Here is a 26061-nt window from a genome sequence, read left to right as displayed (position 1 = left end):
AATCAGACTGAGCAATTTCGTAGTAACGCTCAGATATAAATAAGTCCATATAGTTGAAACTCTGAAGGTGTTATCTCAGACAGTTTTAAAAAAAGATTATCCCAGTCAGCCTGAAGCGTAGCTGGGCTGAGCTTCTACTTCTTTCGCTATGAAGCTCAGAGATGACGTTAATGCGCAGAGTTTGATTCTATGCATATTTGCTTCGGTTTAGAGGAGCAATGTCATTCAACCATACCAAGCGATGTTCTCTATCCAAACTAGGCAGCGCCTCCAAGGGATAGATTGCATCCAGCACTTGGATGGGTTTTTAAAGTCCTAAAAGTTCGGAGTTACCCAGTTCACAAATAGGACCAAGCCAGAGGGTCGACGCCATTCACTCGGACCAACGCATAGTGCGCTTCTGTATGTTGGCTTTTTGAACTTCAGGGATTTGTGTTTCACGCCGAAGCCAGGCAAAAGGGTCAAAGCCATATACCTAGACCCGATACTTTAGTCGTACGGGATATTTTTCAAGCCTGACGCGCTCGCAGCACTTGCCTTATCATCGGCCTCAGTCAATTATAAGGATTTGAACAGGCAAGAGGGACGCTCTGGTCTGTACCAAGCTAGACAATTGATGCCATGCAGCTGGGCTTCAGAGTGTGCATTTAATCTTCCCTGCACTTCCAAGTGCAAACATGTTGGAGCTTGGGATTTTTGCAAGTACAAATGAGGCTTTTTCACTTGACCAGGCATGCTGAGCATTTGAACCTGGTTTTGTAAAGCTGATAGATATTTGATCACAAAGTCTTCTATACCAGCTTGGTTTTCTTAGGTTGGAACCTGCAGAGTGTCTAGTTGGAGGGGTTAACCACCAGTCCGAACTTGACCAGGCGTTGTGCGCTTGAACCTGGATTTCTGTAGTGTAGCTGTGCTCAAAATTCATAGCAATGTTAATAAGAGTATTACATTAACTTCGAATGAGGCAAATAATGAAGGACAGCAAATGATCATTTAACTCAGTGGTTATTCAATGACTCTGTACATGATATAAAGAAAAACTTGCCAAGATGATAAGCCATGCTATTGACATCGCCGGCTAAAGATTTTCACGACATTATTAAATGACTTCAATGCATCATTTATTTAAAAAACTTCCTCATATGAGAAGCATTCCAGGCTTTACTCATGACATTGCCGGCTAAAGATTTTAAGTAATAAGAACCTTTAGATGCCAACCTATCCACAATGAACGACCCCTCCCAATTTTCAGAAAACTTACCCGCGCTCGGGTTATCAAAATTCTTAGCTTTTCTGAGGACCCAGTCACCAGGTTTGAAGACACGTTCTTTGAGCTTTCTATCATGACTGCGCTTCATGTTTTCTTGATATTTGACTAAATGTTGAAGAGTTGTATCCCAGCGTTCATCAATAAGAGATTTATCGTAAGCTAAGACTTCATTTTCAACTATGGATTTTACTGCTTCAGTTATGGCTGTTGGCGCCATGATTTATGTTGGGAGTACTGCTTCTACACCATATGCTAAAGAGTATGGTAAAAAACCTGTGGACCTTCTAAGGGTAGTCCTATATGCCCATAGGATAGCAGGTAGCTGACGAACCCAGTTGCCTTTAGCTTCAGTAAGCCTTTTCTTAAAGGTATCTAAGATTCCCTATTAGTAGCCTCAACTTGGCCGTTTGCTTCAGGATGGTAAGGAGCAGAAAAGTTATGCTTTATGCTCATAAACCCACAGAATTGTTGCATCTCTATGGAGCCAAAATGGGAACCATTATCTGATACTAATTCTGAAGGTACTCCGAACCTGCAGATAATATAATGCCACAGAAATTGCTTTACATCTATAGTAGTTATTGAAGCCAAAGATGTGGCTTCGACCCACTTTGTAAAGTAGTCAGTAGCCACCAACAAAAAATGAACTCTCCCAAGTGCCCTAGGCAAAGGTCCCACAATGTCGAGCCCCCATTTTGAGAAAGGCCAAGGCTGAGAATTGGGTGCAATTCTGTGGCTGGTAGTTTTCCAACTTTAGCATGTTTCTGGCATGGCACACAAATTTGAGTGATTCATTTTGCATCTCTTTGCATGTACGGCCACCAATAACCCTGCGTTAAAGCCTTGTGGGCAAGACTGCGACCTCCCAAGTGATTCCCACAAACACCAGCATGAATTTCTTTAAGTATCATTTTGCCTTGCTCTGGGGTAAGACATCTTAACTGTGGCCCGAACCCCATTGGCTTTTTGTAAAGTCGAGCGACTTTTTATTTAGTGAACAATATTGCGAATTTCCATGCCTCTCGCTTAACCTTCTAACATAAAACTTTCTCTGTGGGGAGATTCCCTGAGTTCAGATACTCGATGAAGGGTAGCCTCCAATCAGATTTTTCCAGTGCCAAGATTTCTAAGTCCCTTATCTCTAAATCATCAAGAGTTTCCTCTTCAGATTCTGCTTCAGATTCAGACTTTTCATTTTCAGTGGGGATGATGTTGCCCCCGGTATTTTCATGGTCACCCCCAATACTGCCAAGGTTACCAGGGTTCATTCCTTGATCTGAATTATTGACTGTGGGATGCTTTCTTTTGAGTTGTTTGCATAAGGATGCCAAAGTCTGGCGATCCTCAGCATCAACTGGATCTTTAGATTCTGAAGATGCACGATCCTCCTGTTCTCTTTTTCTTCGTCGAGTGTTAACAACACAAACTTGTAATACATTACACTCTATAACATATGCCTCATGAAGTCTCATTGGTTGTAGATTGATGCTTGTCTCTTGTTGGAAATCAATATGGATTTCTCTTGGTTCATCTAGCTGGACAGCTGCAGAGAGGTAAGCTAGTGCATCAGCGTGCCTGATTTCATTCCTTGGCCTTTGACTGATGGAGATTTTGTCAAATTGCACAGCCATTTTGTGTATGACTGTCAAATATGCTGCCATCCTTTCATCTTTTTCTTGAAAAGTACCACAAAATTGATTAGCTACCAAGCAAGAATCTGTTAGCAGTTGAATGTTCTTCACTCCTAGCTTAAGTGCGGCATTCATACCATAGATAACATGACTTCATATTCAAATTTCATTATTAGAGGCGTAAAAAGCTGGTCCGACCGACCTTTCAACTTTCTGTCCTTCTGGGCTGATAAGTACACAACCTAGACCAGATCCGGATGCATTTTTTGAACCGTCGGTGAAGACGGTCCAAAGAGCTTGATTATTGTCAAGAATGCGCTCGCCCCCAGAGTCGAATGTACTGGGTGAGAATTGCTCAGTTTGTGCAGGGAACTGAACAAAATGATAAGGAAGTTGTTCTACTTCTGCTAATTCTGGACTCAGTTAGATGTCATCCACAAGAAAATTTACCATAAGAGAGGTTAGAGCATGCCCTTTTTCTGCAGTTCTTGGCTCATAAACAATATCATATGCGCTGAGGTAACTCGACCATTCAATCAGCCTATTTGATTCCTCCTGCTTGTCGAGGGTCTTTCGTAGAGGATACTCCGTATAAACCTTCACCGTTCTCCCCTGAAAATATGGCTTACATTTGTCAGAGTATCGAGATATGAAACGACCGAGAGCCACAAGACGACCTAAGAGCCTCTGTACTTCCTTTCTGTAGGTAGGGGGTGGCATGTCGAGAATAATTGAAATTTGCTCAGGGTTAGCTTCAATTCCCCTGTAGGTCATCATGAACCCTAAGAATTTGCCTGAAGATAGGCCAAATGAACATTTAGCAGGGTTAACCCTCATTTTGTATTTCTTTAGTCAATCAAATACTTTCTGCAGGTCAGCAAGATGATCATATTCTTCCCTTAACTTCACAACCATGTCGTCAATATAAACCTCCATAATAACCCCAATAAGATCAGCAAAGATAGTATTAACAAGCTTTTGGTATATGGCCCCAGCAATCTTTAGGCCGAATGGCATAATAACATAGCAATATAGGCCTCTGTCTGTGATGAATGTTGTATACTCTTGGTCATCATAGTGCAGTACAATCTGATAATATCCTGAGCTTGCATCCATAAAAGATAATTTATTGAAACCATATGTCGCATCCACCATATCTGAAATTCTTGATATAGGATAAAGGTGTAGTGGGCAAGCTTCATTCATGTCTGTGAAGTCGACACAAATTCTGAGCTTCCCATTCTTCTTTGGTACTACTACAATATTGGAAACCCAAGTTGGGCATTCAACTGGTCGAATAAATCTAGCCTCCAATAACTTGTCAATCTCCTTGTTTACTAAGAGTTTCCTATTTGGGGCCATTCTCCGTGGTTTCTGCCTTACCGGTTTGACTTTTGGGTTGATGTCTAATCTGTGACAAGCGACGCCGAGCATATATGTTGGATTCCAAGCAAAGATAACTCTGTTGCTTTTCAATAAGGCCAACAAAGCCTCTTTCTCTATTTCAGAAAGTTCTTCAGAGATGAAGGTGGTCTGACTTTCTTCTTCTCCTATCTGCACTTCTTTCAGCTTATCAACTGTTGGAGGTCCCTTGGTTAGTGCCTCCCGAGGTGCTTTGGCTGCCCTCGTTGGTGCTCTGGTCCAGCCCTATTGTAATTGCTATTTCTGCTTAGTGTTGAGAATGGTGTGCCCTCTGACCTCAGACTTTTTATAATCATCCATCGCATGCTCATGGCATTTCAGAGATGCAATCTGGTCACTTCAGATCTTACAAGTTCCCTCTGCTGTTGGAAACTTAACAGCTTAGTGATAAGTGGACACTACTGCATGCATTACATGAAGCCAATCTCTGCCTAGAATGACATTATATGTAGATGGGCAGTCTACCAGAACAAAGTGAACTCCTATAACTTTAGGACCTACTGTGACTGGCAAATTAATTTTACCAACCTTTTTAGCTGGAGCACCATTAAAGCTGATAATTGGAGTATCATCTTCCTGAATAAGATCATCGTCAAGATTCATGACAGAATAAGATATAGGTAGAGCTGCCGGTGTCAATCAGAATTCTTTGGACTCTGCGGATGCCAACCCATGCTGTAATCACCACAGCATCATTGTGAGGATAGTAGACTCCGCGCTCATCTTCTTCAGTAAAAGTTAGTCCTCCTTCTATAATAGTCTCAACATAGAACCCAGATTTAAAGTTGATACTGTTTACGTGATTCCAACTACCAATTTTTTGAATCTTGCGCTTCATGCTCCATTTTCTTTCACGGTTAGATGAGCAAAACGGCAGCCTTTGAGCATGACATACGCCTATCACATCGTGGCTCGATCGATTTTACATGAGCCAGCTTTTGACTACCCTTTAGATACTCCTTCAGCTGCCCCCCATCTGCCATTATGGAGATCTCCTTGAATGCATAACAGTCATTCAAAGTATGGCCGAAATCATTGTGATACTTGCATTTCTTTGACTTATCTCTCCTTCCCTCAGTATCAGGTTTCACAGGAACGGCTTGGAGAGTTTTCCTTTGAGCTTGTCATACAATTCTGAGAGACTAACGCTAAGCTTTGGAAGAGTAAGATCTTTGCTCGAGTGGCCATCTTGTTTCTGACTCTGTGAGACGCCAGGTTTGGCATCTTTGTTAAGCTTCTTTTTGTCTTTGTCACACTGTTGATGTTCCTGCTTTCCTTTATCACTTGCAAAATCCTTTTGCTGCTTGTACTTTGAATCTTCCTGAACAGTAGCATACCTTTCTGCTTGCACCAGCAAATCCTGAACCATTTCTGGAGGCTTCAGAGTTAGTGAATTGTACAAACTAGACTTATCAAAAGGAAGAGCATTTTTGAAAGCTTACGCAACAACGTCATCTGGGACATTGTTGACCTCTTTGAGTAGCACCCTAAGTTTTCTAACAAAGTCTCGAATGCTTTCTCCTTTCTCCATGTGGAGGTTGAAAAGAGTTCCAAAACCTTTTATGGTCTTCCTATTGTAGCGATAATGTTTTGAAAATTTGTCGACGAGCTGCGAAAATGTATGGATTGAACAAGGACGGAGCTCGTTAAACCATGTCAAAGCTTCTCCGCTAAGGGTAGCTTCGAACATTATGCACATCAATGCATCACTGTTGTTAAAAAGAGCCATAGACAATTTGTACTTCATCAAGTGCTCATCTGGACAACCATCTACATCATTGTAGGTTGGAACTGAAGGTTGTTTGAAAGAACCAGGGGAAATGTAATCTCTGATTTCATTTATAAAAGGAGATTCTTCAAGTCCTTTGATTGCCAGTTTATGTCGCTTATCTTCCCGAGTAGCTTTGGAATCCATGGCATTTCTAATGAGTTCTTGGACTCGCTGCTCATTCAAGTTGTCACTATTTTCTTGCAGAGTGACATTGTTCGTGCCGATTCTATGGGTACGGTTTCTCCTTTCAGGGCTCCAGCTTGGCTAAACAGAGTCTTGCCTATATTGCCTAAAATTTGGTTCAGCCCTGCATGAGTTTAGCTCTCTGGTTCGAGTGTAACCACCCACAAAATTATGGAGGGCTTTGGTTCTGTGGCTTCTGGCCCACTGTTGGCTACCTCTTCTATCTCCAGCTCTCTGATAACCTCTATTAGTCCTCCGGCAAGTGTTCCTCGAACCATTGTATCCAGATTCTGAGGAATCTGAACCTCCAGGACTACGATCAAATCTTTTGTTACCTCGAGCTGGTCTGTATTGTCCTCTTTGTAGTACCGGACTGCGAGAGCGTTGCATGTCACGCTCTAGATCGATTTGATCCGAAGAGGAATATCTAGAAACTGACATTGATCGTTCCTTGGAGTGTTGGGAACGTCTTGACACTGATCTGCTTCGGTAACGTTGTAGGCTACGAACCCGTCCTAGTACAGCGTCAACACCACCTAAACGCTCTGCAATTGGAGTTCTCTGGTTTTGGGTGCGGCTAGAGGCATGGCTCCTTGGATGATGCCTCCTCTTTTGAGACCTACTCTCCCTTGGTACGGAAGATTCCTGCTACTGAGAGTTTTCTTTCCTAGGCATTCTGTGGTCATTTCTCCTAAGTTGATCGTTTTCTCTGGTTAGCCTAAGCAACATAGACATTAGAGTTTCTTCATCAGATGGGAGGGCATTGTGGATCAGATCCTGAGGGCCCGATCCAGGCCCAAGGCAGCCTTGCAAACACCTAGGCAATATGGATGGTCCAGATTGGGAGGAAATAGCACCCGACCTAGGCCCAAGGCGTTCTGTGTGCAGACGCTTAGGCAGCATCGATGGTCTTGCCCCAGCAGATGCAAATCCGTCTCTGTGTGTGACGACTCGAGTATCCCTAGTTGCATCTTGTTCCCTTGCTGGAATAGTAATTCGCAGGTTTTCCACCAAATCTTCTTCTTCATGCTGGGCGTCCAGATTCTGTGGGGGAATCTTGAGCATGAACCTCGTCAACAACTGTGTGTTGTGCTGTTTCAGCATTAGGAGAAAGGTTTTGTGCAATTTATGGAGCCTGACTGGTGTCAGGCACCTTTTGATTTCTTTTGGGTCTACCAGCAGCCACTGATTGTGATATTCAATATAATAAAAGAGAAGAATGTGGTCGTGGGTTCGATCCCCACAGACGGCGCCAAAAGATGTCGGGGCAAAAACTGCAAGCTACAGATCTACCAAAACACTCTTGAGAAACTGACCTTCTGAATATCACCACCTGCGAGAGTATTACCGCTACTACAAAACAATTTTAGAACTTGCGCACCTTGTTGAACTTGTTGCATAAGAGAATATATTTGAGGTGTTGAAACTGAACCACTTTTTAGTTCAGTGGCTGCCTTCTCTGAAAGTCTCTAGAGTATGGAGATTTCAATGTAGTTCTGTTGCTCAAAACTCTTCAATATGTAACCATCCAAAAAACTAGGGAATCTCTGGATATGGATCCTTATCCCTAGTTTTCAGTTATATTGGATAGAGTCCAAATCAATCCCTAGTTTGTAGTTACATTGGATAGAGTCAAAATCTCCAGATTCTGTTAGATCCGGTTGGGCCTTGTTTTCAGCTGATTACGGGCTTATAGAGAGACTTGGCCCACATGTCATCATTTGTGCCACCTGGCTTTGAACCGTATTTAGGCCCGCAAATATGAAGGGTTCAGTCTGGGTGTCATGTCTAGAGATCATGCCCAGCTGGTTCATAGAGGCATTGTGATGCTGAGCATTCCATCGAGTTGGACGTCTTACTACACAAGTCGATCCAACGAGGCCACAAATGAGAAAGATCATGTAAAGCCATGTGGACCATTTATGAGGGTCCAGGGTCCACACAGGTAGATTCCAATAACACCCGAAGTTCATGTCCCAATCTAATGCATGTTGCTAAAAACTGTGATGCCAGGAAAGATGGCAAATTGAGTTCGTTTATATAAGTTATATCCTAAGATTTACAAATCAGATATAGGCCCACCTTTTATATTTAAATACTGCATACTAGCTGATTTGCTGATATAGTAGTGGTTAAGAGATTTTAATTAGTTGACATCTCCATGTGTTTCATACATTTTGAGATAGGACAAAATAGTGAAAATACTACAACATAAAAAGTTAAAAACATAATATCGAGTTTTTTCCACCAAACTATGCACTTGTGTCTTTTACCAAACTGTGCACCTGTGATACTGAAATCATGTATTCAGCAGTGGCAGCTTGATTCTGCTATATATCTCTCTGCTCCCAAATTAATAATAAGGACCTTAGAATCGTGTAGTTTCAAACACGTTCTTCGTGATAATAAAAAAAAGAAGCATATATATTCCTTAAAATATGAATTGAATAACACTCTGGTGGCTTTTGTTCCTTTCAATAATGGAGTGAAAAGTAAGGGACACTGAATTATACATTAAATAGATGAGTTGACAGCGGATAACTCCAAAATAATAATTGAAATTTGGAAGAGATCAGTACGTCAGCTTATCGGCAAATAAGTGTCTCAATTCAACGTAGTTAGATCCACCTGGAGCTTTCATGTTTCGTTAAATTAACCTTTAAAAGCCATACAACACCTCAAGCTCATTGTCAAAAGAACGATAATATGATCCTTGAGGAAAATATCCCTTCAAAGCATGTATGTGTAATAGGTGCTGGGCCTTCAGGTCTAGTGGCAGGAAGGGAACTAAGAAAAGAAGGTCATACTGCAGTGATCCTAGAACAAAACCATGAAGTTGGAGGACAATGGCTCTATGAGCCTAATGTCGAAGGTGAAGAACCCTTGGGTAAGGATAGCATCATAAAGGTTCACAGTAGCATCTATGCTTCTCTTAGGCTCACTACGCCTAGAGAGATAATCGGTTACACTGATTTCCCATTTTTGGAAAAGAAAGGCAGAGATATGAGAAGATATCCTGGTCATGAGGAGCTCCTTTTATATCTTCAGGACTTTTGTGAGTGGTTTGGGTTGAGGGACATGATAAGGTTCGATACTAGAGTTGAGTATGTGGGTATGTTGGATTTTGAAAATTTTGGTAGCGATAAATGGGTTGTAAGATCAAGGGAGACTAAACGTGGAAAGGTTTCTCAAGAGGTTTATGATGCAGTTGTTGTGGCTACTGGTCATTATTCTCAACCAAGGTTGCCTAACATCCAAGGTATGCACACCTCAGGGGCATACCTTGAATATATATTGAATTTTTATCAGCCAAATGCTGTATGCGCTAATCAGGGTCTGTCTGGCCTCCAGCCTAATCCATGGTTCAGTTTGGCATAGAGCGCGCAGCTCTGTTTTTCTAACACTCGACTTGTGTCCCTGAAAATAAAGGTTCATTTTCATTCTCCCCTGTGTAACAATATCCAGTTCTGCGATTTTTCTTATGATGTTCAGGTATGGATACATGGAGAAGAAAGCAAATGCACAGTCACATTTATAGAGTACCTCAGCCATTTGTTGATGAGGTAGGGATTTCCTCTCTTAGAAGTAAGAAGCACTTTAACGATACCCACCATTGATCACTAACAGACCCATATATGAATCGCCAAAGAGACAGAAATGCTGATATATAGTTTTAAAAAATTGGGGGGATTTCAGGCCGGTCTTGCTCCCTGTTACCTGTTACTAATACATGTTTAGGCTTTTATCCTTTTCAATGAAATGTTAGGGTTTGGACCCTTGACCGTGAGTTTCTCCAAAGAGGCTCTCCTTCATTCCCAAGTTTTACCCACATTTAAGCATAAAACCAGACCAACCTGGCCGGCCTGTAGTGGCATGAGATAGAACTTAAGGATAAACCTTCTCCCAATCATTTTTCATAACAAGTTGATGTAATTAATTTGACATCCCATGAGATGTATGCTGGTAATGACCACTCTTTCCGGTACGGTCTTCTATAATGACTACATACACCCTAACCCAAATTTTATCAAATCTACTTAATATCGGTCAATATTTTGTGCAATGTACCTTTTGTGTAAGAAAAAAATGGTTTTAATATAATACTCTTAAACTCATTCCATGTGTAGGTTGTGGTGGTGGTTGGAAATTCTAAGAGTGGAACAGATATATCAATGGAGGTTCTACATGTAGCAAAAGAAGTTCATCTTAGCGCAAAATCCCTTGAAATTTCTGAAGGCTTAACAAATGTCATCGCAAAATATCAAAATTTACATCTTCATCCGCAGGTATATGGTATACCAAATTCATAACGTTTAGTAAGTAGCAAGTACGAACCAAAAAAAGGATTAATAATCGAAACTGACCATCCATTTGAAAGAAAATGCAGATCGACTCCCTGCAGGAGGATGGACAGGTGCTCTTTGTGGATGGAACATCAGTCAATGCGGACTCCATCGTTTATTGTACAGGGTAATAGATCGGTGTGTACGCTAATGTAATGAAATATTTGCTATTGCACTTAGATTAAGTTATTTGTGAGACCCAACAAAAAAATATTAAGAACGTACAAAAAAGAGGGAAAAATTGATCAATGCACTTAGGTCAAACATGCAGCTCACTTATAATTCCCATCTTCTTACGAGTTTCCTTGACCCAGACATGGGTTGTTGTCACTTGGTGCACTCGACTTTATTTTATATGAGCATGTTATATCTTAAAGTGGTAATTGTTATTATGTGATGCAGGTATCAATATTCATTCCCTTTTCTTGATACAAAAGGAATGGTGGTTGTGGATGATGGTAGAGTGGGACCTTTATATGAGCACACCTTCCCCCCATCTCTTGCTCCCTCTCTTTCTTTCGTGGGCATTCCCAGAAAGGTACTTACCTTTGTACACTTGTGAGCGCCCCAGTATAACAATTCAAAGGCAGAGAAAATAGGTACTAATTAATATACTTAGGCAACCTGATTACAATATAGCTAGAATAGTAGTATATATGCTTGACTCCCGAAAGCCGACTTCTCAATAACTGGCCACTTACGGATGAGATAGGAGACTACATATATTCCTACGCAAATCAACAGTATCGATCAAGTTACAGACTCGGAATAAGGAGTCAGTTTAAGGGAGTCGGAATACTAGTGATCGGCTGACTTTAGGCATTCAAGTACGCTGTGGTCTGGTAGGCAAAGTAGTGCGCACTTAACATAAGCAAAAAAATTCTGACTTTGTTGATGTAGGTTTTAGGATTGCCGTTCTTTGAGGCACAAGCAAAATGGATAGCTCAATTATTGGCTAGGAAAAGAACACTGCCATCAGTGGATGATATGATGAGATCAATACGAGAATTTTATAATTCAAGAGATGTTGCTGGTATACCAAAGAAATACACGCATGAAATTGCCAGTTTTGAGGTAAAGATCTCCATCAATATAAGAAAATATAATAAGGTAGTTTAATTGGGCACTTATGGAATTACATTGGGCAACTCCAAAAAAAATATTACAAATTTGCCATTGTCTAAAAAAAATATATATATATTTTTTGTATTGGGCCCAAGCCCAACAACCAATCCAACTGGTCTCGCTATGTTGAAACACTCCCGGGTCGTTTGAGTGTACACTCAAACGGTCTCGCCATGTCGTTTGAGTGTATACCCAAACGGTTTCGCCATATCGTTTGAATATGTCAAACGATCTCGCCACGTCGTTTGAGTGTACACTTAAACAACCGCTCCATATCGTTTTTGTATACACTCAAACGGTCTGCACGTGTCGTTTGAGACAAAACTCTCGGGTTTTTAATTCAAAACGATCCTTCCATGCACAATTCAAATAACTCAAAAATCTTATATGAACTCGTACAACTAATGTACAAAGAATATTAAAAAAAAAAAAAAAAAGCAAAGACATTCAAACGACCTCACTAGGTCGTTTACCCCATATACAAAACAACCTTATTAAGTCGTTTAGGGCACCTTGAAAACGACTTCGGTTTGGTACTTCCAAACAACCTTATCAATATTTAATGAGTTTATACAATAGATTACAACATCAGTATTCAATGGGTTTATACAAACAACCTTATCAGTATTAGATGGATTGCCTTTGTGCCGAGCCTGTCGAAAATTTGCTCAACCTTCCTTCTGGACTTGTTCAGGTATTAGTTGGACAAATTTTTGAGTTATTTATATTAATTAAGTGTTAATTTGTAGTATGAACACGACAAAAAACTCAATTTTTTTTTTTTTTTTTGCTTTTTGGGTTCAGTCTCGTGAGAGAGATGATACTGGCTAAAACGGTTCAAAAAAATGGTAACCGGTATGCGTTGAGGGGGTAGGGTGTATAGGCTATTGCTATTGGACTTCTTGTTGGGCTTGGGCTGAAGGCTGCCCAATCGAATTCGGTGGTTGCCCAATATAGGACCCTACAAGAAAGGGGCTATGAGCCGGTGACTTGTGCAGACTGTTGGAGTCTGATCTTAGTCCAAATAAGATCTAAAGTACTCAACTTAGTTCAGTCCAATTCAAAGTTGGGCCTGCAGGCTGCAGCCCTACCTAATTGATTCATGTTTAATCAAAGTACCACTACATTTATGCTTACTGTGTAAATTGGCTTAGTAACATTTTATTTACTGAGACTAAGTAGTTTTTGATGCTAAATAATCTTACTATAAAACCATGAAGGGTGGTGAAGACCGACGTTAGGTCGAGGCTATATGAAGGAAGAGAAAAAGAAGAAGAGAGGAAGTGAAGAAGAAAAATTAAAAGAAATGTGTGCGGGATTTTAGTGGTTAGGTTGAGAGAAAAGTGAAGAAGAAGAATTAAAACAAACGAGTGTGCTGATTTTGATAGTTTTGGTTGAGAGAAATATAGGAGATTTTGAAGAAGAAGAGAATAAAGAAGAAAGTGTTACACACACTTTTGTGATGACAGACAAACATTGAAATTTTGGGCTCCTGTATCAAAAGACCTCTTAACGTCGGTCAATCATGGTGAGTACACCAATGCTAAATGCGTTTAGCATTTTGAAATTTGCCGTTTTCATTGCTAATGGCTTTAGGACTGGAAAATACCATTGCAAAGATGAAAACACGCATTAAAATACATTGATCTCTCATGCAAAGCGATTTTTTTTTATATGCTATGCATTACAGGTACCATTGAGTTGGTGTTCCTTATTCAAAAAGCAAGACAATTGCATTTTGGGTCCTATTATTGACGGACCCCATATTGTGTTGGGCAGACCCCAAAAAAAAACCAATTATTATAAGTGTGTCATTGGTCCCAAAAAATCCAAAAACAAAAAATTTTACAAGTGTGTCATTGGTCCCAAAAAGTTGATTTCGAAAACCCCAAGCTTAAACGACCCGGCTAGGTTGTTCGTTGTGCAAACTAAACAGTCTGGTCACACCGTCTGGACTAAGTCCAAAACGACATAGCTACACCATTTGGGACCTAGTCCAAACGGTGTGGCCATGTCATTTAATTTGGGACTAAGTCCAAACAGTGTGGACACACTGTTCAAGAGGCCAAAAAACAGACAAATCATTTTTATCAAAGTTCAAATCCCTAAACGACATGGCCACACTGTTTGGACTAGGTCCAAACAGTGTGGCCATGTCGTTTTGGACTTAGTCCAGACGGTGTGGACACATTGTTCAAGAGGCCAAAAAATAGACAAGTCATTTTTATCCAAGTTCAAATCCCAAACGACATGGTCACAAACGGTGTGGCCATGTCGTTTAGGACTAAGTCCAAACAGTGTGGACACACCGTTCAAGAGACCAAAAAACAGACAAGTCATTTTTATCCAAGTTCAAATCCCAAACGACATGGCTACACCGTACCGTTTGGGATCTAGTCCAAACGATGTGGCCATGTCGTTTGGGACTAAGTCCAAACGGTGTGGCCACACCGGCAAGTTTTTTTTAGTCCATATGCCAAACGACATGGCCACATCATTTTGGACTCAGTCCAAACGGTGTGACCAAACTGTTTGATGTGCAATACAAACGACCTAGCCGGGTCGTTTAAGCTTGGGGTTTTCGAATTTTCTCATTCAGCCACTGTACACATGCATATTCAACCCTAGTCACATGCATATTCAGCCCTAGTGTTTAATGCTAGTGTTAGGATATAGTTTTCATGGTTTAAGATTTAGGATGGTGGAAGAGAAGAAAAGAGAATAGAAGAGAAAGGCTGAAAATGATAAATTCACGTTGGTTTGGAAGGTGCCAACACAAAACAATTTTTTGGGACCAATGACACACTTGTAATAATTATTATTTTTTTACTTTTTAGGACTAATGACACATTTGTAATAATTGTTTTTTTTTTTAGTCTGCCCAACACAATATGGGATACATCAGTAACAAATACCTTTATTTTTATTTTTTATGCTTTGCAGGTATTTCGCAAGTATGGAGAGCATTGTGAATTCTTGGAGGAGTGGAGGAGAGAGCTCAAATTAGCATCTAAAAAAAGAGCTGATTCCAACTTGGAAACTTATCGTGATTCATATGACGATCACGAACTTCTTCAAAAAGCTCATCGGAGCTACCATTTTACTCAGCTTGCTAATGAAGCTTTTACTCAATAAATCTCTGTTTTCTATTTTCTTAATTCAATGTGTCAACATTATAATGTCCAATTTCCTGATCATAATCAACCTTACAACATATATATTATTTCCATCTAGAAATAGAGACTAAACAAATGAAATCTTAAACCATCAGTTTCCACCTATATTTCTATACTTCAATTTATAAATGGGGTTTTCAGTCCTCCCCCCCCCCCCTATTTTCTTAATTCAATGTGTCAACATTATAATGTCCAATTTCCTGATCATAATCAACCTTACAACATATATATTATTTCCATCTAGAAATAGAGACTAAACAAATGAAATCTTAAACCATCAGTTTCCACCTATATTTCTATACTTCAATTTATAAATGGGGTTTTCAGTCCTCCCCCCCCAAACTATGGTGAAAATAGATCACTTGGAATATTATTGACATTCACAACTTGGGAAAAGAAATCTTCTACTCCAAGATTTTATATGCAAGTTTCAAATGGAACCTCCTTGCTAATATTGAAATTGATGGCAAAGAACTTTATAATTGAGAGAGATTATTGTGTCACCTTGCAGGCAAACTGTCTCAATTCATTATAATTAAGTCAACCTGGCGTTTGTTTTTTGTTTTTTTTCACTCATCTTTTAACTTTTTAAGTCTATAAAAGGCCCCTCTAAATCAATCAATCTTAACCTGTTATACAAAGAGCCCATACAACATCACCACCCCCATTGTTAACTTTAAACACCACTATGGTTTTAGAGAGAAACCTCAACAAAAAACATGTTTGTGTGATAGGGGCAGGGCCTTCAGGTCTAGTGGCAGCAAGGGAGCTAAGAAAAGAAGGCCACACTGCAGTGGTCCTGGAACAAAACAATGAAGTTGGAGGACAATGGCTCTATGAGCCTAAAGTTGAAGGTGAAGACCACTTGGGGAAAGACAGTGCCCTAAAAGTTCATAGTAGTATCTATGACTCCCTTAGGCTCACTTCACCTAGGGAAATAATGGGCTACACTGATTTCCCATTTTTGGCAAAGAAAGGTAGAGATATGAGAAGATTTCCTGGTCACAAGGAACTTCTATGCTATCTCAAAGACTTTTGTGAGTGGTTTGGATTGAGAGAGATGATAAGGTTCAATACTAGAGTTGAGTATGTGGGAATGTTTGATTTTGTAAAATTTGGTAGAGATAAATGGATTGTGAGATCTAAAGATACAAAAAGTGATAAGAAAGCTAGTGAGGAAGTATTTGATGCAGTTGTTGTGGCTACTGGTCATTACTCCCAGCCTAGATTGCCAAATATCAAAGGTATGCACTCAACTTTATTCTTTCGTCAACAGCATTATCAATTGGTGAGATAATAAGTTTTGCATTCTGGGAAGAATGAAAATAGTGTTCTTCTTTTGTTTCTTTTTAACTTCCAAGTTCTGCATATGATAATCAAGATTTCGTACAATCTGCACAAGTTACAGAAATCTTAACAGTTCTCAACAGAAATCATGTAATATCAAGCATAGACTATCTTTTCTGATACCATTCATATTATCTTTAGCTTAATTTTGTCACCTATGGTGCGCATTATGGAGTTATTAGATGCATCTTCTTCTGCAATAATTGGAGTTCTTATATATAGTAACTTATTGAGCGGTCATCAGTAAGTTTATTTCCTAATTATTAACCAACTCTGGGCATCACCATATATATAATCGCATTTCATTTTGATGGTAGTCCAGTTAGGATTCACTCAGTTCCGAACAGGGCAGTAATATGTCTCAATGTACGTTCTAACTGGCTGGAAGATTTGCATATTGTTAGTAAGAGTGAGACAGAGAGGTAATGAATAGAGTTGTGAGTAAAGTTACCATAACTAGAGTCTATAGTTCTCTAAAACGTAAAGCATTAAAAATATTGGCTGTGCATCTATGCAGGACCACACAATTTGCTCAAAAAAATCAAAGATGAAATCATAATATGTTCTGTAATGTAAATTAGGCTACACTGACCATGCTATTGCTCAAGAGTGAAGATACATACATTCCAATGAAGCAATCAACCAACTTAATTTCCATGTCTTTAAGACAAACGCAAATTCACAAAATGTGCATCTATATTTTCCAAATGAAACAAATATTGATTTTAAGTTTTTAACTATACCGAAATTAACTACTTAGGTATTTACGTGAATGTTTTGCATATATATTCCAGAATATTTTTGCATTTTTGTAAATGATTTGTTTTTACATGATATTAAGGAATGGATACATGGACAAGGAAGCAAATGCACAGTCACATTTATAGAGTTCCTCAACCATTTCATAATGAGGTACGACAAATTTTATTCATCTTAAGTACTTGTCCAAATGGAAACAGTTTTTCCAGATCCCCAAAAGATCAATTTCCTTGATCGTTTATCGAACTTAGTTTAGAGTTAATTGATTTCATTGTAACTTATATTACACTTTTGAAATTCTATATGTACTATGTTGTAAGCGAGAAATTTGGTTTGGAACGAGCAATACAATTCAGTAACTTTCGATTTACAGATTGAGTTATAAAGGAATAAATAATGTTTTCGAAAGTCGAGAACTTCTTGATGTCATGAGAAGCATTTTAATTTGAAATCACTTGCATGTTGCATATACAAGTTATTAAGATCCACAAACATATTATTTGTTAAAAAGTCAATGCAATTAGACAATTATATATATTAGTTAAGATCTCTGTCCAATTGTCTATTATATGTATTCCAATAAATAAGCAATTACATGTTGCTAATGTGTTTATCCCTTTTATAACCATGTTCTATATATGTTTAGTTTTGGTACTCCCCTGTCAACAAGAAAGTTTATCAATTATCATAGTACCCCCCACAATCAAGTACTAGGCCAAATAACTGACATTTTTATTTGATTTCAGTACTTCCGTAATAATAATCTTTGTTCTCTAAGATGCATTCTTATACTAGATTAAATAAAACTTGACACTCCTCAACTAAATGAGGATGTTTCGTCTTTACCAAAAAATAAATAAATAAGTTTCATATACCAAATTACTGTGTTCCATAATCGCGTTTAATTTTTTTCATATGAAGGTTGTGGTGGTGGTAGGAAATTCATTAAGTGGAACGGATATATCGATGGAGCTTGTGGATGTAGCAAAAGAAATTCATCTAAGTGCAAAGTCACTTGAAATTTCTGAGGGCTTATCAAAAGTCATTTCCAAACATCAGAATTTACATCTTCATCCCCTGGTAACCTAATTGATGACACAAACTCGTAAGTATAAATGTACTGACGATCGGTGATCATAACTCATAAGACTCAGCTACCTGACCATGCATGCAGATAGACTCCCTTTGTGAAGATGGACGGGTTTTATTCGTGGATGGCACTTGGGTTATTGCCGACTCCATCATTCACTGCACAGGGTAAGTACCATGCTCTAATGTGGTATATATTTACCCATAAATATTTAAATTGTTTTGGGGAGACCGACAACTTCATATTTTTGTGCAAAAGAAATCAAGTTTTCTTGTTAAAAGACAAGTAAAATAACCAGGTTATTAGTGTGACTCAATTATATATGTACCCCATATACCGCATAGTTTCAAATTAGATGTTTTGTTTTTGTTTTGTTAGGTCAAGTCACTCGTCCTTTTTGCCACTAATTAGTTAGAAAGTCTCTTTTGTCATTTACAAGTTTCCCCAAGGCATGCTACTTGGTGCATGCATTCCATTTTTTGCTTTGAGTGTAAATTGGATATCCTCAAGTAAAGAGATTTCACAAAATAAGATATATGATGGTAACACATAGAATAGTAATATTATGTTGGTTCTTGATGTAGGTATTCATACTCATTCCCATTTCTTGATACAAAAGGAATGGTGGCTGTGGATGACGATAGGGTGGGACCTCTATATGAACACACCTTTCCTCCATCTCTTGCTCCTTCTCTTTCTTTTGTAGGCATTCCTAGAAAGGTATATATGTATACTTGTTGTCTTGTACTGTTCTACTTTCAATTTACTTTAAATTGAATGTCAAAGGTACAGCAAAAGGATACTTACTTTACATGGCCATAACCATTCAAGTATATGTTAGTCTTAAAAGCAAAGCAGTGACTGACTCCAGCAAACTTCTTGTTTTGTGAACTTGATTTAGCTTATAGGATTTCCTTTCTTTGAGGCACAAGCAAAATGGATAGCTCAAGCGTTGTCTGGGAAAAGAGCACTTCCATCATGGGATGATATGATGAGATCAATAAAGGAGTTCTATAATTCAAGGGATGATGCTGGTATACCAAAGCACAACACACATGATATTGCCAATTTTGAGGTAAAGACATCCAATACTGAGCAAAATAAATGTGTTCTAATAACCAAGGCAGCGGGCGTGTCCGTGTACTGGAGTCTTACACTAGTCCAACCAATGACTAAAGAGGTCTATACAACTCCAGTTTAATCCAAATGGTTCTTGCATAATATTATGCTATGCGACTACCGCCAAACCTAGGGTTTTCGTGTTCAAGCTGTATTTCTAAAAGTTTACTTTGTATGTTGAACTAAATTTCCTGAAGAAGAATCACCTCATTAAAAGACAATGTTTCTGACTTTGGGATTCATAGAATGTGATTTATAGAATTCCATTCATAAAACTGACCAGCTTACAGAGACACATAATTGATCTTACGACAATAAAGAGACTTATATATGGTTTAGAGGATGCATTATGAGTTATCATTGACTACCAGAGGTTCTACTCATTAACTTCACATACTGAAAACCCTTCTTGTTTTGCCTGCAGTATTGTGACAGATATGGAGAACACTGTGGGTTCCCACACATAGAGGACTGGAGGAAAGAGCTCTGCTTATCAGCTCTAAGAAATTCTGAATCCAACTTGGAAACTTATCGTGATTTGTATGATGATCACGAACTTCTTCAAGAGGCTCATCAAAGCCCTCATTTCACTCAACTTGATCGTGAAGCCTTTGTCCTATAGATGCATTTTTTTTCAAATTCTTAGTACTGTTTTGTTTGTTTGCCCATACAAAATCCTCAACTCTACAATATAGATTGGTTGGCACTCTTATTTTATTCTTCAAATGTAGCTATACAATTTTTCCTTACTATATATCAAAAAGTGTAGTGGCTGCAATGTACTTGTTTTTGACATACATAGTAACCTACAATCCTAAACTTTTGGATTCAGATCGTAACTACTCTATATACTTAAACAAAACTTTGAAAATCAAATTTCACATTCAAAGTTAGTATCGTTCATTTGAGGATATTATCCAAAACAACAAATATCCTGGATACAATGGAGAACTGGAACCAACAATACCAATGTCGGAATCAAAACTCTGTACTTATCTGATCAAGTTGGATGATATATGAATATAACTCTTTGTGACAAAATCTCATTCATAACACGAAAAATGAAACCTAGCCTTTTGCTTGGAGACGAACTACTTGTTAACAAACTAGAAATTTTGAACAAAGCATTTGATTCTCAACGTTTACTAACCTTTGACATCTTTAGGCGGTAGAGTCGTTTATTTATCTTCAACTTTTTTCTTCAACATGGCAATGAAGTCATCTCTCTGTGTCACCGTCATGCCCTCAGTCGAACAATCTCCTACACCCCACTCTGCTCCGCGTAGGCAATACTTGTCTTGAACCTCCTGCTTGTTCCTGTCAAATTTGATATGTAAGTGTAGCTGAATTTGGTCTTAAATCAGCAAGTACAGTGATATAGTTAAAAATCTGATGGCACGAAAACAGTGCTTATTAGAAGTGGGAAAAGATCCAATGAGAAACAAGTAACACCAGAAAAATGATCTTTTACAACAATTGTTATAATGGTTATTGTAAATGCGTGATTCAGCTTTCCTTTTCAGCTTTCCTTTACATACACAGTTGAATGGGAACTGGAATGAATGATAGAAGGACCGAGTTCGGCTTGGGAGCGAACTACCTACGTATCTTGCTCTCCATTCTGAGGGGAGAGAAGAATCAGGTATGGCGTAGTTCATAGGAGGGGTATTTATAGATGTTGAGAGTGAATCCTCGCCCACCACGTGTAAAGTGTACCACAAACGTGGGGTCTCGATATGAGGCGTCATGAGACCTGTCTTTATAGGTCTGCTGTGATGATGGGGATTAGTAGTCCGGGCAAGTAGCTTGCAGCAGTGGTCGATGAAATGGTGGTGGCAGTGATTAGTAGCTTGCGGCAATGGTTTGTGAAAGTACACCTTCGGTAATGATTGCATATGGATAAGAGATGATGTCATAAGTCGAGGCGTTCTGCGTGAGATCGTCTGTTCGACCTGCGTTATCCTGGAGCGAGCTGGAGTAGACCACCTACATAAGGCGAGTTGCTTATGAAGTGAGCTTTGAGGACATTGACATGAGATCGGTGTGGTATTTCTGTTTATGCTGGACACGTGTCTAATATTCATTAGATGTGAATATTACTCCCTCACAAAGCCCCTTCTCAGTAGCTCGCTTTATACGGAGAAATGATCTGTTGAGAAAGAATGGTGCCACGTGTTTAGCATATGTGAGGAGGCGTACGGATGTGAACATAAATATTCACCGTGCTGGAGAGATCGTTCCGTATTATATAGCAAACTAGTGGTGGATTGAAGCAGACACGTGATTGGCACGTGTTTAGCATAACTTTTGAGAGTACGCGCGAGAGTTAAGTAGCCTTAGAGCTACATAAAGTGTATGGTGCTGGAGAACGTTGGAACTCCTGAGAGTTTTTTAGTTCGAATAAATGGTTGGCTCATAGAGAGCGTTCTGCACTAGGTTGAGCGTAGGTCGAGGGACCCTTAGAGAGCTCGAGTGTTCGTTCTAGCGTATGTAAGTGTGTTGCTCCAGTAGGTCAAGGGACCTTGTAGCGCTTATGGAAGCATTCTGCTCGCAGAGAGCGTAGGTCAAGGGACCTTGTAGCGCTTTTGGAAGAGTTCTGCTCGCGGAGAGCGTAGGTCAAAGGACCTTATAACACTTATGGAAGCGTTCTGCTCGCAGAGAGCATGCTAGCTTAAGAAAGTGTATTGCTCACAGAGAGCGTTATCACTAAGTTGATCCTAGAGATGTAGGTCCGCAACTAGCGAGAATTGGAGAGGCTATGGAGCCTGTAAGCTCAAGAAAGCGTGTTAGCTTATGAACGCGTATTGCTCACGGAGAGCATTCTCACTGGGTTGATCCTAGAGATGTAGGTCCTCAGTTAGCGAGAATTGGAGAGGTTATGGAGCCTGTAAGCTCAAGAGAGCGTGTTAGCTTATGAAAGCGTATTGCTCATGGAGAGCGTTCTCACTGAGTTGATCCTAAAGATGTAAGTCCTCAACTAGCGAGAATTGGAGACGCTATGGAGCCTGTAAGCTCAAGAGAGCGTTCTGCTCGCGGAGACGTGTTAGCTTATGAAAGCGTATTGCTCACTGAGAGCGTTCTCACTGAGTTGATCCTAGAGATGTAGGTCCTCAACTAGCGAGACTCGGAGAGCCTATGGAGCTTATAAGCTCAAAGAGCGTTCTACTCGCGGAGAGCGTGTTAGCTTATGAAAGCGTATTGTTCACTGAGAGCATTCTCACTAATTCGATCCTAGAAGTATAGGTCCTCAACTGGCGAGACTCGGAGAGGCTATTAAGCCTGTAAGCTCAAGAGAGCGTGCTGCTCACGGAGAGCGTGTTAGCTTATGAAAGCGTATTGCTCACGGAGAGCGTTCTCACTGAGTTGATCCTAGAGATGTAGGTCCTCAACTAGCGAGACTCGAAGAGGCTATCGAGCCTGTAAGCTCAAGAGAGCGTGCTGCTCACGGAGAGTGTGTTAGCTTATGAAAGCGTATTGCTCACTAAGAGCGTTCTCGCTAAGTCGATCCTAGAAGTATAGGTCCTCAATTAGCGAGACTCGGAGAGGCTCTGGAGCCTATGAGCTCAAGATAGCGTTTTGTGCTTGAGCACGTTTGAACTCCTCAGAGTGTTTTGTTCTGTAGAGACCGAAATGTGAGTGGTTTCCTCATCTTTGAACTGCTGAGAAGATGAAGCGACCTCTACGGAGCCGGGTCTCCGTGATTGTTTCTCGACCGCAGGAATGGAGATCTTGGCAACAGGAGTTGGTGCGACCTCCGGGTCTTGACAACAAGAGCGAGGCGACCTCTGGGGTCTTACCAACAGGAGCTTAGACGACCTCTGGGGTCTCGTCAACGGGGAGAGAAGTGGTGACGCTTATGTAGCGCGTTGCCTCAAGTGAGCAATATATTCAGCTGGGTGTTGTGACCCGAGTGAGTCTGTGGGATCCTGCTTTGGAGATCGTCGTCAATAGCTAGCCTTGAATTGGCGTGACTATAGTTAGCCCCAGTTTTAGAGCTTCATTGACTAGCCCCAGTTCGGAGATGGCTGTGGCTAGCCCCTAGTTTGGAGCTTGAAGAACCTGTACAAAATGCGAGAGTAGTAATTATGGAGATGCATAGAGCATAATAACTGAATTTAGCCTATTGAGATGACAATGACTAGCCCCAGTTCGGAGATGGCTATGGCTAGCCCCTAGTTTGGAGCTTAAAGAACCTGTACAAAATGCGAGCTAACACCAAAGAGTTAGTACGACCTAACAGTAGTAATTTTGGAGATGCATGGATCATAATAACAGAATTGAACTTGTTTAGATGGCAACAATGAGCCCCAGTCCGGAGATGGTTGTGGCTAACCCCCAGTGTGCATCGGAGCTTGATTGACCTGCACTAGATTGAACTAATATCCAAAAGAAATTAGAACAAAAAACTGTTAACTTGGAGACTTTTCCTGCTGGAGCAGGATAATGTGCCCGTTCATTATGCCTAGGTGACCGACTAAACTCTGGACTTGAGCTTCGAGGTTTGCCATGCTTCGTGGGTTTGAGACTTTTGGTTTCTGGAGTTTGGATTTGTTAGGTGATTTCTCAAGAAATCGAGATCACAGACGGCGTCAATGTAAAGACGTGATTCAGCTTTCCTTTACATACACAATGGGAACCGAATGGATGATAGAACCCGAATGGATGATAGAAGTCCGGGCGGGAGGGTATTTATAGATGTTGAGAGTGAATCCTTGCCCACCACGACCACAAATTTATAGGTCTCGATTAAAAAGCGTCGGCGAGACACCGCCTTTATAGTGATGATGGGAATTAGTAGTCCGGGCAAGTAGCTTGTGGCGTGGGTTAGTAGGCGGTGGCGTGATTAGTAACTTGCAGCAGTGGTTTGTGAAAGTACACCTTCGGTAATGATTGCATATGGATAAGAGATGATGTCATAAGTCGAGGCGTTCTGCGTGAGATTGTCTATTCGACCTGCGTTATCCTGGAGCAAGCTGAAATAGACCACCTACATGAGGCGAGCTGCTTATGAAATGAGCTTTAAGGACGTTGACATGAGGTCGGTGTGGTATTTCTGTTTATGCTGGACACGTGTCTAATATTCACTAGATGTGAATATTACTCCCTCACAGTTATGCTTTGTGCCTTTGTTATATTGGTTCATTGAAATTTAAATCTCTTAAGTTAATGGATGGGAAAATTGTTATACTTCTCTTTATTCAACTTGGATTGCTCCAGCAACTTTTGGAGCAGCGGAGATGACTTGAATCTTTCATCGAATTCTGCATACTTCTTCTGGTTTTCTTCTAAAATAGGAAAACAAAAGAAACTATTATTTCTTGAGCTAGTAGAGTTAACACATACTGGATTTCTAAGAGGGCAAAATTCAAACCATTAAATTTATTGAGGAAATCAATTTGAGGTAGTTGAGGGCCAGGGATTGATTCTATCCCGGTCGACCCAGAGAGAAGCCCTGCCTGAACTGCAAGAATCATAAAAACCAATAAAAAGGAAGTGATTTATCAACAAAGAGAAACAAGGAATATAAACTCTTGACAAATTTAGGTGATTAGATGAAACTAATGTCTACAAGTCTGCATCATTTACGTGTAATGCAGTAATGCTCATGCATAAGTGTGGCTGAATATTGTGAACAACAATGTTTAAAGACTCGATCGTTTGAAAAATGCTCATAACAAACAATCTAGCAGCAACTAGCGGTAAGTCATAACACCAAAGCATGGCTCAGGTCTGTAGAACAACTCTTACAAAACTTGCCAAGTTAAAGGGTCTCAAAGCGAAGTGGTTTTCAAGTTAAGTCAGGTTTATGTCACAAAAATCCCACAAAATGTTAACTAAATACTTGCGAATATCTCCTGCAAACTTTAACAATTAGGCTCTGATTGTTTAAAATGCAAAAAAGTGATTGCTCATGAAATGAACTACTACTAAGCCACTAAGGTGGTTCTGAGGGTTGTGCTTGTCTTGATAGGTGATTCCACCACCAATATCTCTACCTACGAGATAAATAAATGATTCGAGGCTTCACTAAAAGTCAAACTATCAAATGCTGAGCCTCTCTTCTTTTACGAATCCCGGCATTGCTAAGCTCCAGTTTAGTAAGAAAAAGTTGTAAGAAATAATCATATTCTAGTAACATGAACTAGAGTTACCTGGACTAGACCATAAAAGCATAGAAAGTGTGGCGGCAAGGGGAAGAGAAGTTTGAAGAGCTAGGGATGGTGAAGAAGAATGAGATAAGTTGCCTGAATGAGGACTATTAGAAGAAAAAATGCATGTGGCTGTTTTAGTGTTGAGAATTTTCTGAGAGCTTTTGAAGTTCTCTGAGATATTCAAGGTGGTTGAATGGTTAAACAATGGCTTGGTCAGAGGAAGGCAGATAGAAGAAAGCATGGCTGCTCTCTCAATCTCCAGGTCTCTTACGACCCCCAGTTTAAAACGTAAACGAGGATGCAAGGAAATGATAGATAAGAAAAAATGAGGACAGAAATAAACAGGAAAGTGATATCTTCAGTGAGAGGGATGATATTTCAAGTGATAATATGTCTTTCGCTACATTTTTCTTTATATGTGTTCTGTATTGACTGAAACTACATGGTTAGCATGCAACTATTTTATGTCATCAGTACGTATCTATATTACCCAGTCATCTCCAATGGGGTGTAAACAGTATAGAGTGGAAATTTTACACTCCAAATATCAAAAAACTCTCTCCAATAGGAGTGCTATATCGTAGGTAATAGTGTATTAGCTAATAGAGAGGGTGGGGAATTTCCCCTCTCGCTATTAGTTAATAAAAAACCCGGGCGACACTCGAATTGACGT

The 26061-nt window shown here is 39.8% G+C and overlaps 4 protein-coding genes across 6 annotated transcripts; 2 read left to right on the top strand and 2 right to left on the bottom strand.

The window, feature by feature from the left end:
* Positions 1-3753: 3753 nt before the first annotated feature.
* On the bottom strand, positions 3754-5161 carry LOC147479984 (uncharacterized). The gene is made up of 3 exons (XM_086578535.1): positions 4994-5161; positions 4738-4899; positions 3754-4548 (listed from the first exon to the last, which is right to left on the bottom strand). The coding sequence occupies exons 1-3, from the start codon at positions 5159-5161 to the stop codon at positions 3754-3756; spliced, it is 1125 nt and encodes a 374-aa protein (XP_086434661.1).
* A 3722-nt stretch (positions 5162-8883) lies between these two features.
* On the top strand, positions 8884-14961 carry LOC147479983 (flavin-containing monooxygenase FMO GS-OX-like 9). 2 transcript variants are annotated; one of them, XM_086577705.1, is made up of 7 exons: positions 8884-9536; positions 9770-9840; positions 10405-10563; positions 10665-10747; positions 11023-11158; positions 11521-11694; positions 14689-14961. In XM_086577705.1, exons 1-7 carry the CDS (start codon positions 8984-8986, stop codon positions 14878-14880), a joined length of 1368 nt encoding a protein of 455 aa, XP_086433831.1. In that variant the 5' UTR covers positions 8884-8983; the 3' UTR covers positions 14881-14961. The 2 variants fall into 2 exon arrangements, with proteins under 2 accessions (XP_086433831.1, XP_086433832.1); XM_086577706.1 differs by lacking the exon at positions 11521-11694 and having other exon boundaries at positions 8896-9536.
* Positions 14962-15493: 532 nt separating this feature from the next.
* On the top strand, positions 15494-19948 carry LOC147479982 (flavin-containing monooxygenase FMO GS-OX-like 9). Its single transcript, XM_086577704.1, has 7 exons — positions 15494-16165; positions 17110-17180; positions 17949-18107; positions 18202-18284; positions 18702-18837; positions 19019-19192; positions 19661-19948. The coding sequence occupies exons 1-7, from the start codon at positions 15610-15612 to the stop codon at positions 19856-19858; spliced, it is 1377 nt and encodes a 458-aa protein (XP_086433830.1). The 5' UTR covers positions 15494-15609; the 3' UTR covers positions 19859-19948.
* Positions 18653-25822, bottom strand: LOC147479981 (uncharacterized). Of its 2 annotated transcripts, XM_086577709.1 has the most exons (5): positions 25389-25747; positions 24608-24697; positions 24425-24521; positions 20387-20553; positions 18653-19073 (listed from the first exon to the last, which is right to left on the bottom strand). In XM_086577709.1, exons 1-4 carry the CDS (start codon positions 25627-25629, stop codon positions 20415-20417), a joined length of 567 nt encoding a protein of 188 aa, XP_086433835.1. In that variant the 5' UTR covers positions 25630-25747; the 3' UTR covers positions 18653-19073; positions 20387-20414. The 2 variants fall into 2 exon arrangements, with proteins under 2 accessions (XP_086433835.1, XP_086433834.1); XM_086577708.1 differs by lacking the exon at positions 18653-19073 and having other exon boundaries at positions 20100-20553; positions 25389-25822.
* Between the last annotated feature and the right edge of the window lie 239 nt (positions 25823-26061).

Source organism: Coptis chinensis, chromosome 8 (assembly GCF_015680905.1).
Source record: "Coptis chinensis isolate HL-2020 chromosome 8, ASM1568090v1, whole genome shotgun sequence".
Taxonomy (NCBI): domain Eukaryota; kingdom Viridiplantae; phylum Streptophyta; class Magnoliopsida; order Ranunculales; family Ranunculaceae; genus Coptis; species Coptis chinensis.
Note: the sequence above shows the minus strand (reverse complement) of the source record. Positions and strands in the feature narration are given on the sequence as shown.

Excerpts from the sequence above, each read along its gene's own strand:
- LOC147479984 (XM_086578535.1), bottom strand. The coding sequence starts at position 5,161 with ATGAAGCGCAAGATTCAAAAAATTGGTAGTTGGAATCACGTAAACAGT. Across the intron at positions 4,900-4,993 it reads CTGTGGTGATTACAGCATGG|GAAGATGATACTCCAATTAT; the intron begins GTTGGCATCCGC and ends GATCTTATTCAG. Across the intron at positions 4,549-4,737 it reads TAGGCAGAGATTGGCTTCAT|GGCTGGACCAGAGCACCAAC; the intron begins GTAATGCATGCA and ends CAATTACAATAG.
- LOC147479983 (XM_086577705.1), top strand. The coding sequence starts at position 8,984 with ATGATCCTTGAGGAAAATATCCCTTCAAAGCATGTATGTGTAATAGGT. Across the intron at positions 9,537-9,769 it reads AAGGTTGCCTAACATCCAAG|GTATGGATACATGGAGAAGA; the intron begins GTATGCACACCT and ends TATGATGTTCAG. Across the intron at positions 11,695-14,688 it reads ATGAAATTGCCAGTTTTGAG|GTATTTCGCAAGTATGGAGA; the intron begins GTAAAGATCTCC and ends TATGCTTTGCAG.
- LOC147479982 (XM_086577704.1), top strand. The coding sequence starts at position 15,610 with ATGGTTTTAGAGAGAAACCTCAACAAAAAACATGTTTGTGTGATAGGG. Across the intron at positions 16,166-17,109 it reads TAGATTGCCAAATATCAAAG|GAATGGATACATGGACAAGG; the intron begins GTATGCACTCAA and ends CATGATATTAAG. Across the intron at positions 17,181-17,948 it reads CTCAACCATTTCATAATGAG|GTTGTGGTGGTGGTAGGAAA; the intron begins GTACGACAAATT and ends TTTCATATGAAG.
- LOC147479981 (XM_086577708.1), bottom strand. The coding sequence starts at position 25,629 with ATGCTTTCTTCTATCTGCCTTCCTCTGACCAAGCCATTGTTTAACCAT. Across the intron at positions 24,698-25,388 it reads GCTTTTATGGTCTAGTCCAG|TTCAGGCAGGGCTTCTCTCT; the intron begins GTAACTCTAGTT and ends TGATTCTTGCAG. Across the intron at positions 24,522-24,607 it reads TTTCCTCAATAAATTTAATG|AAGAAAACCAGAAGAAGTAT; the intron begins GTTTGAATTTTG and ends TTCCTATTTTAG.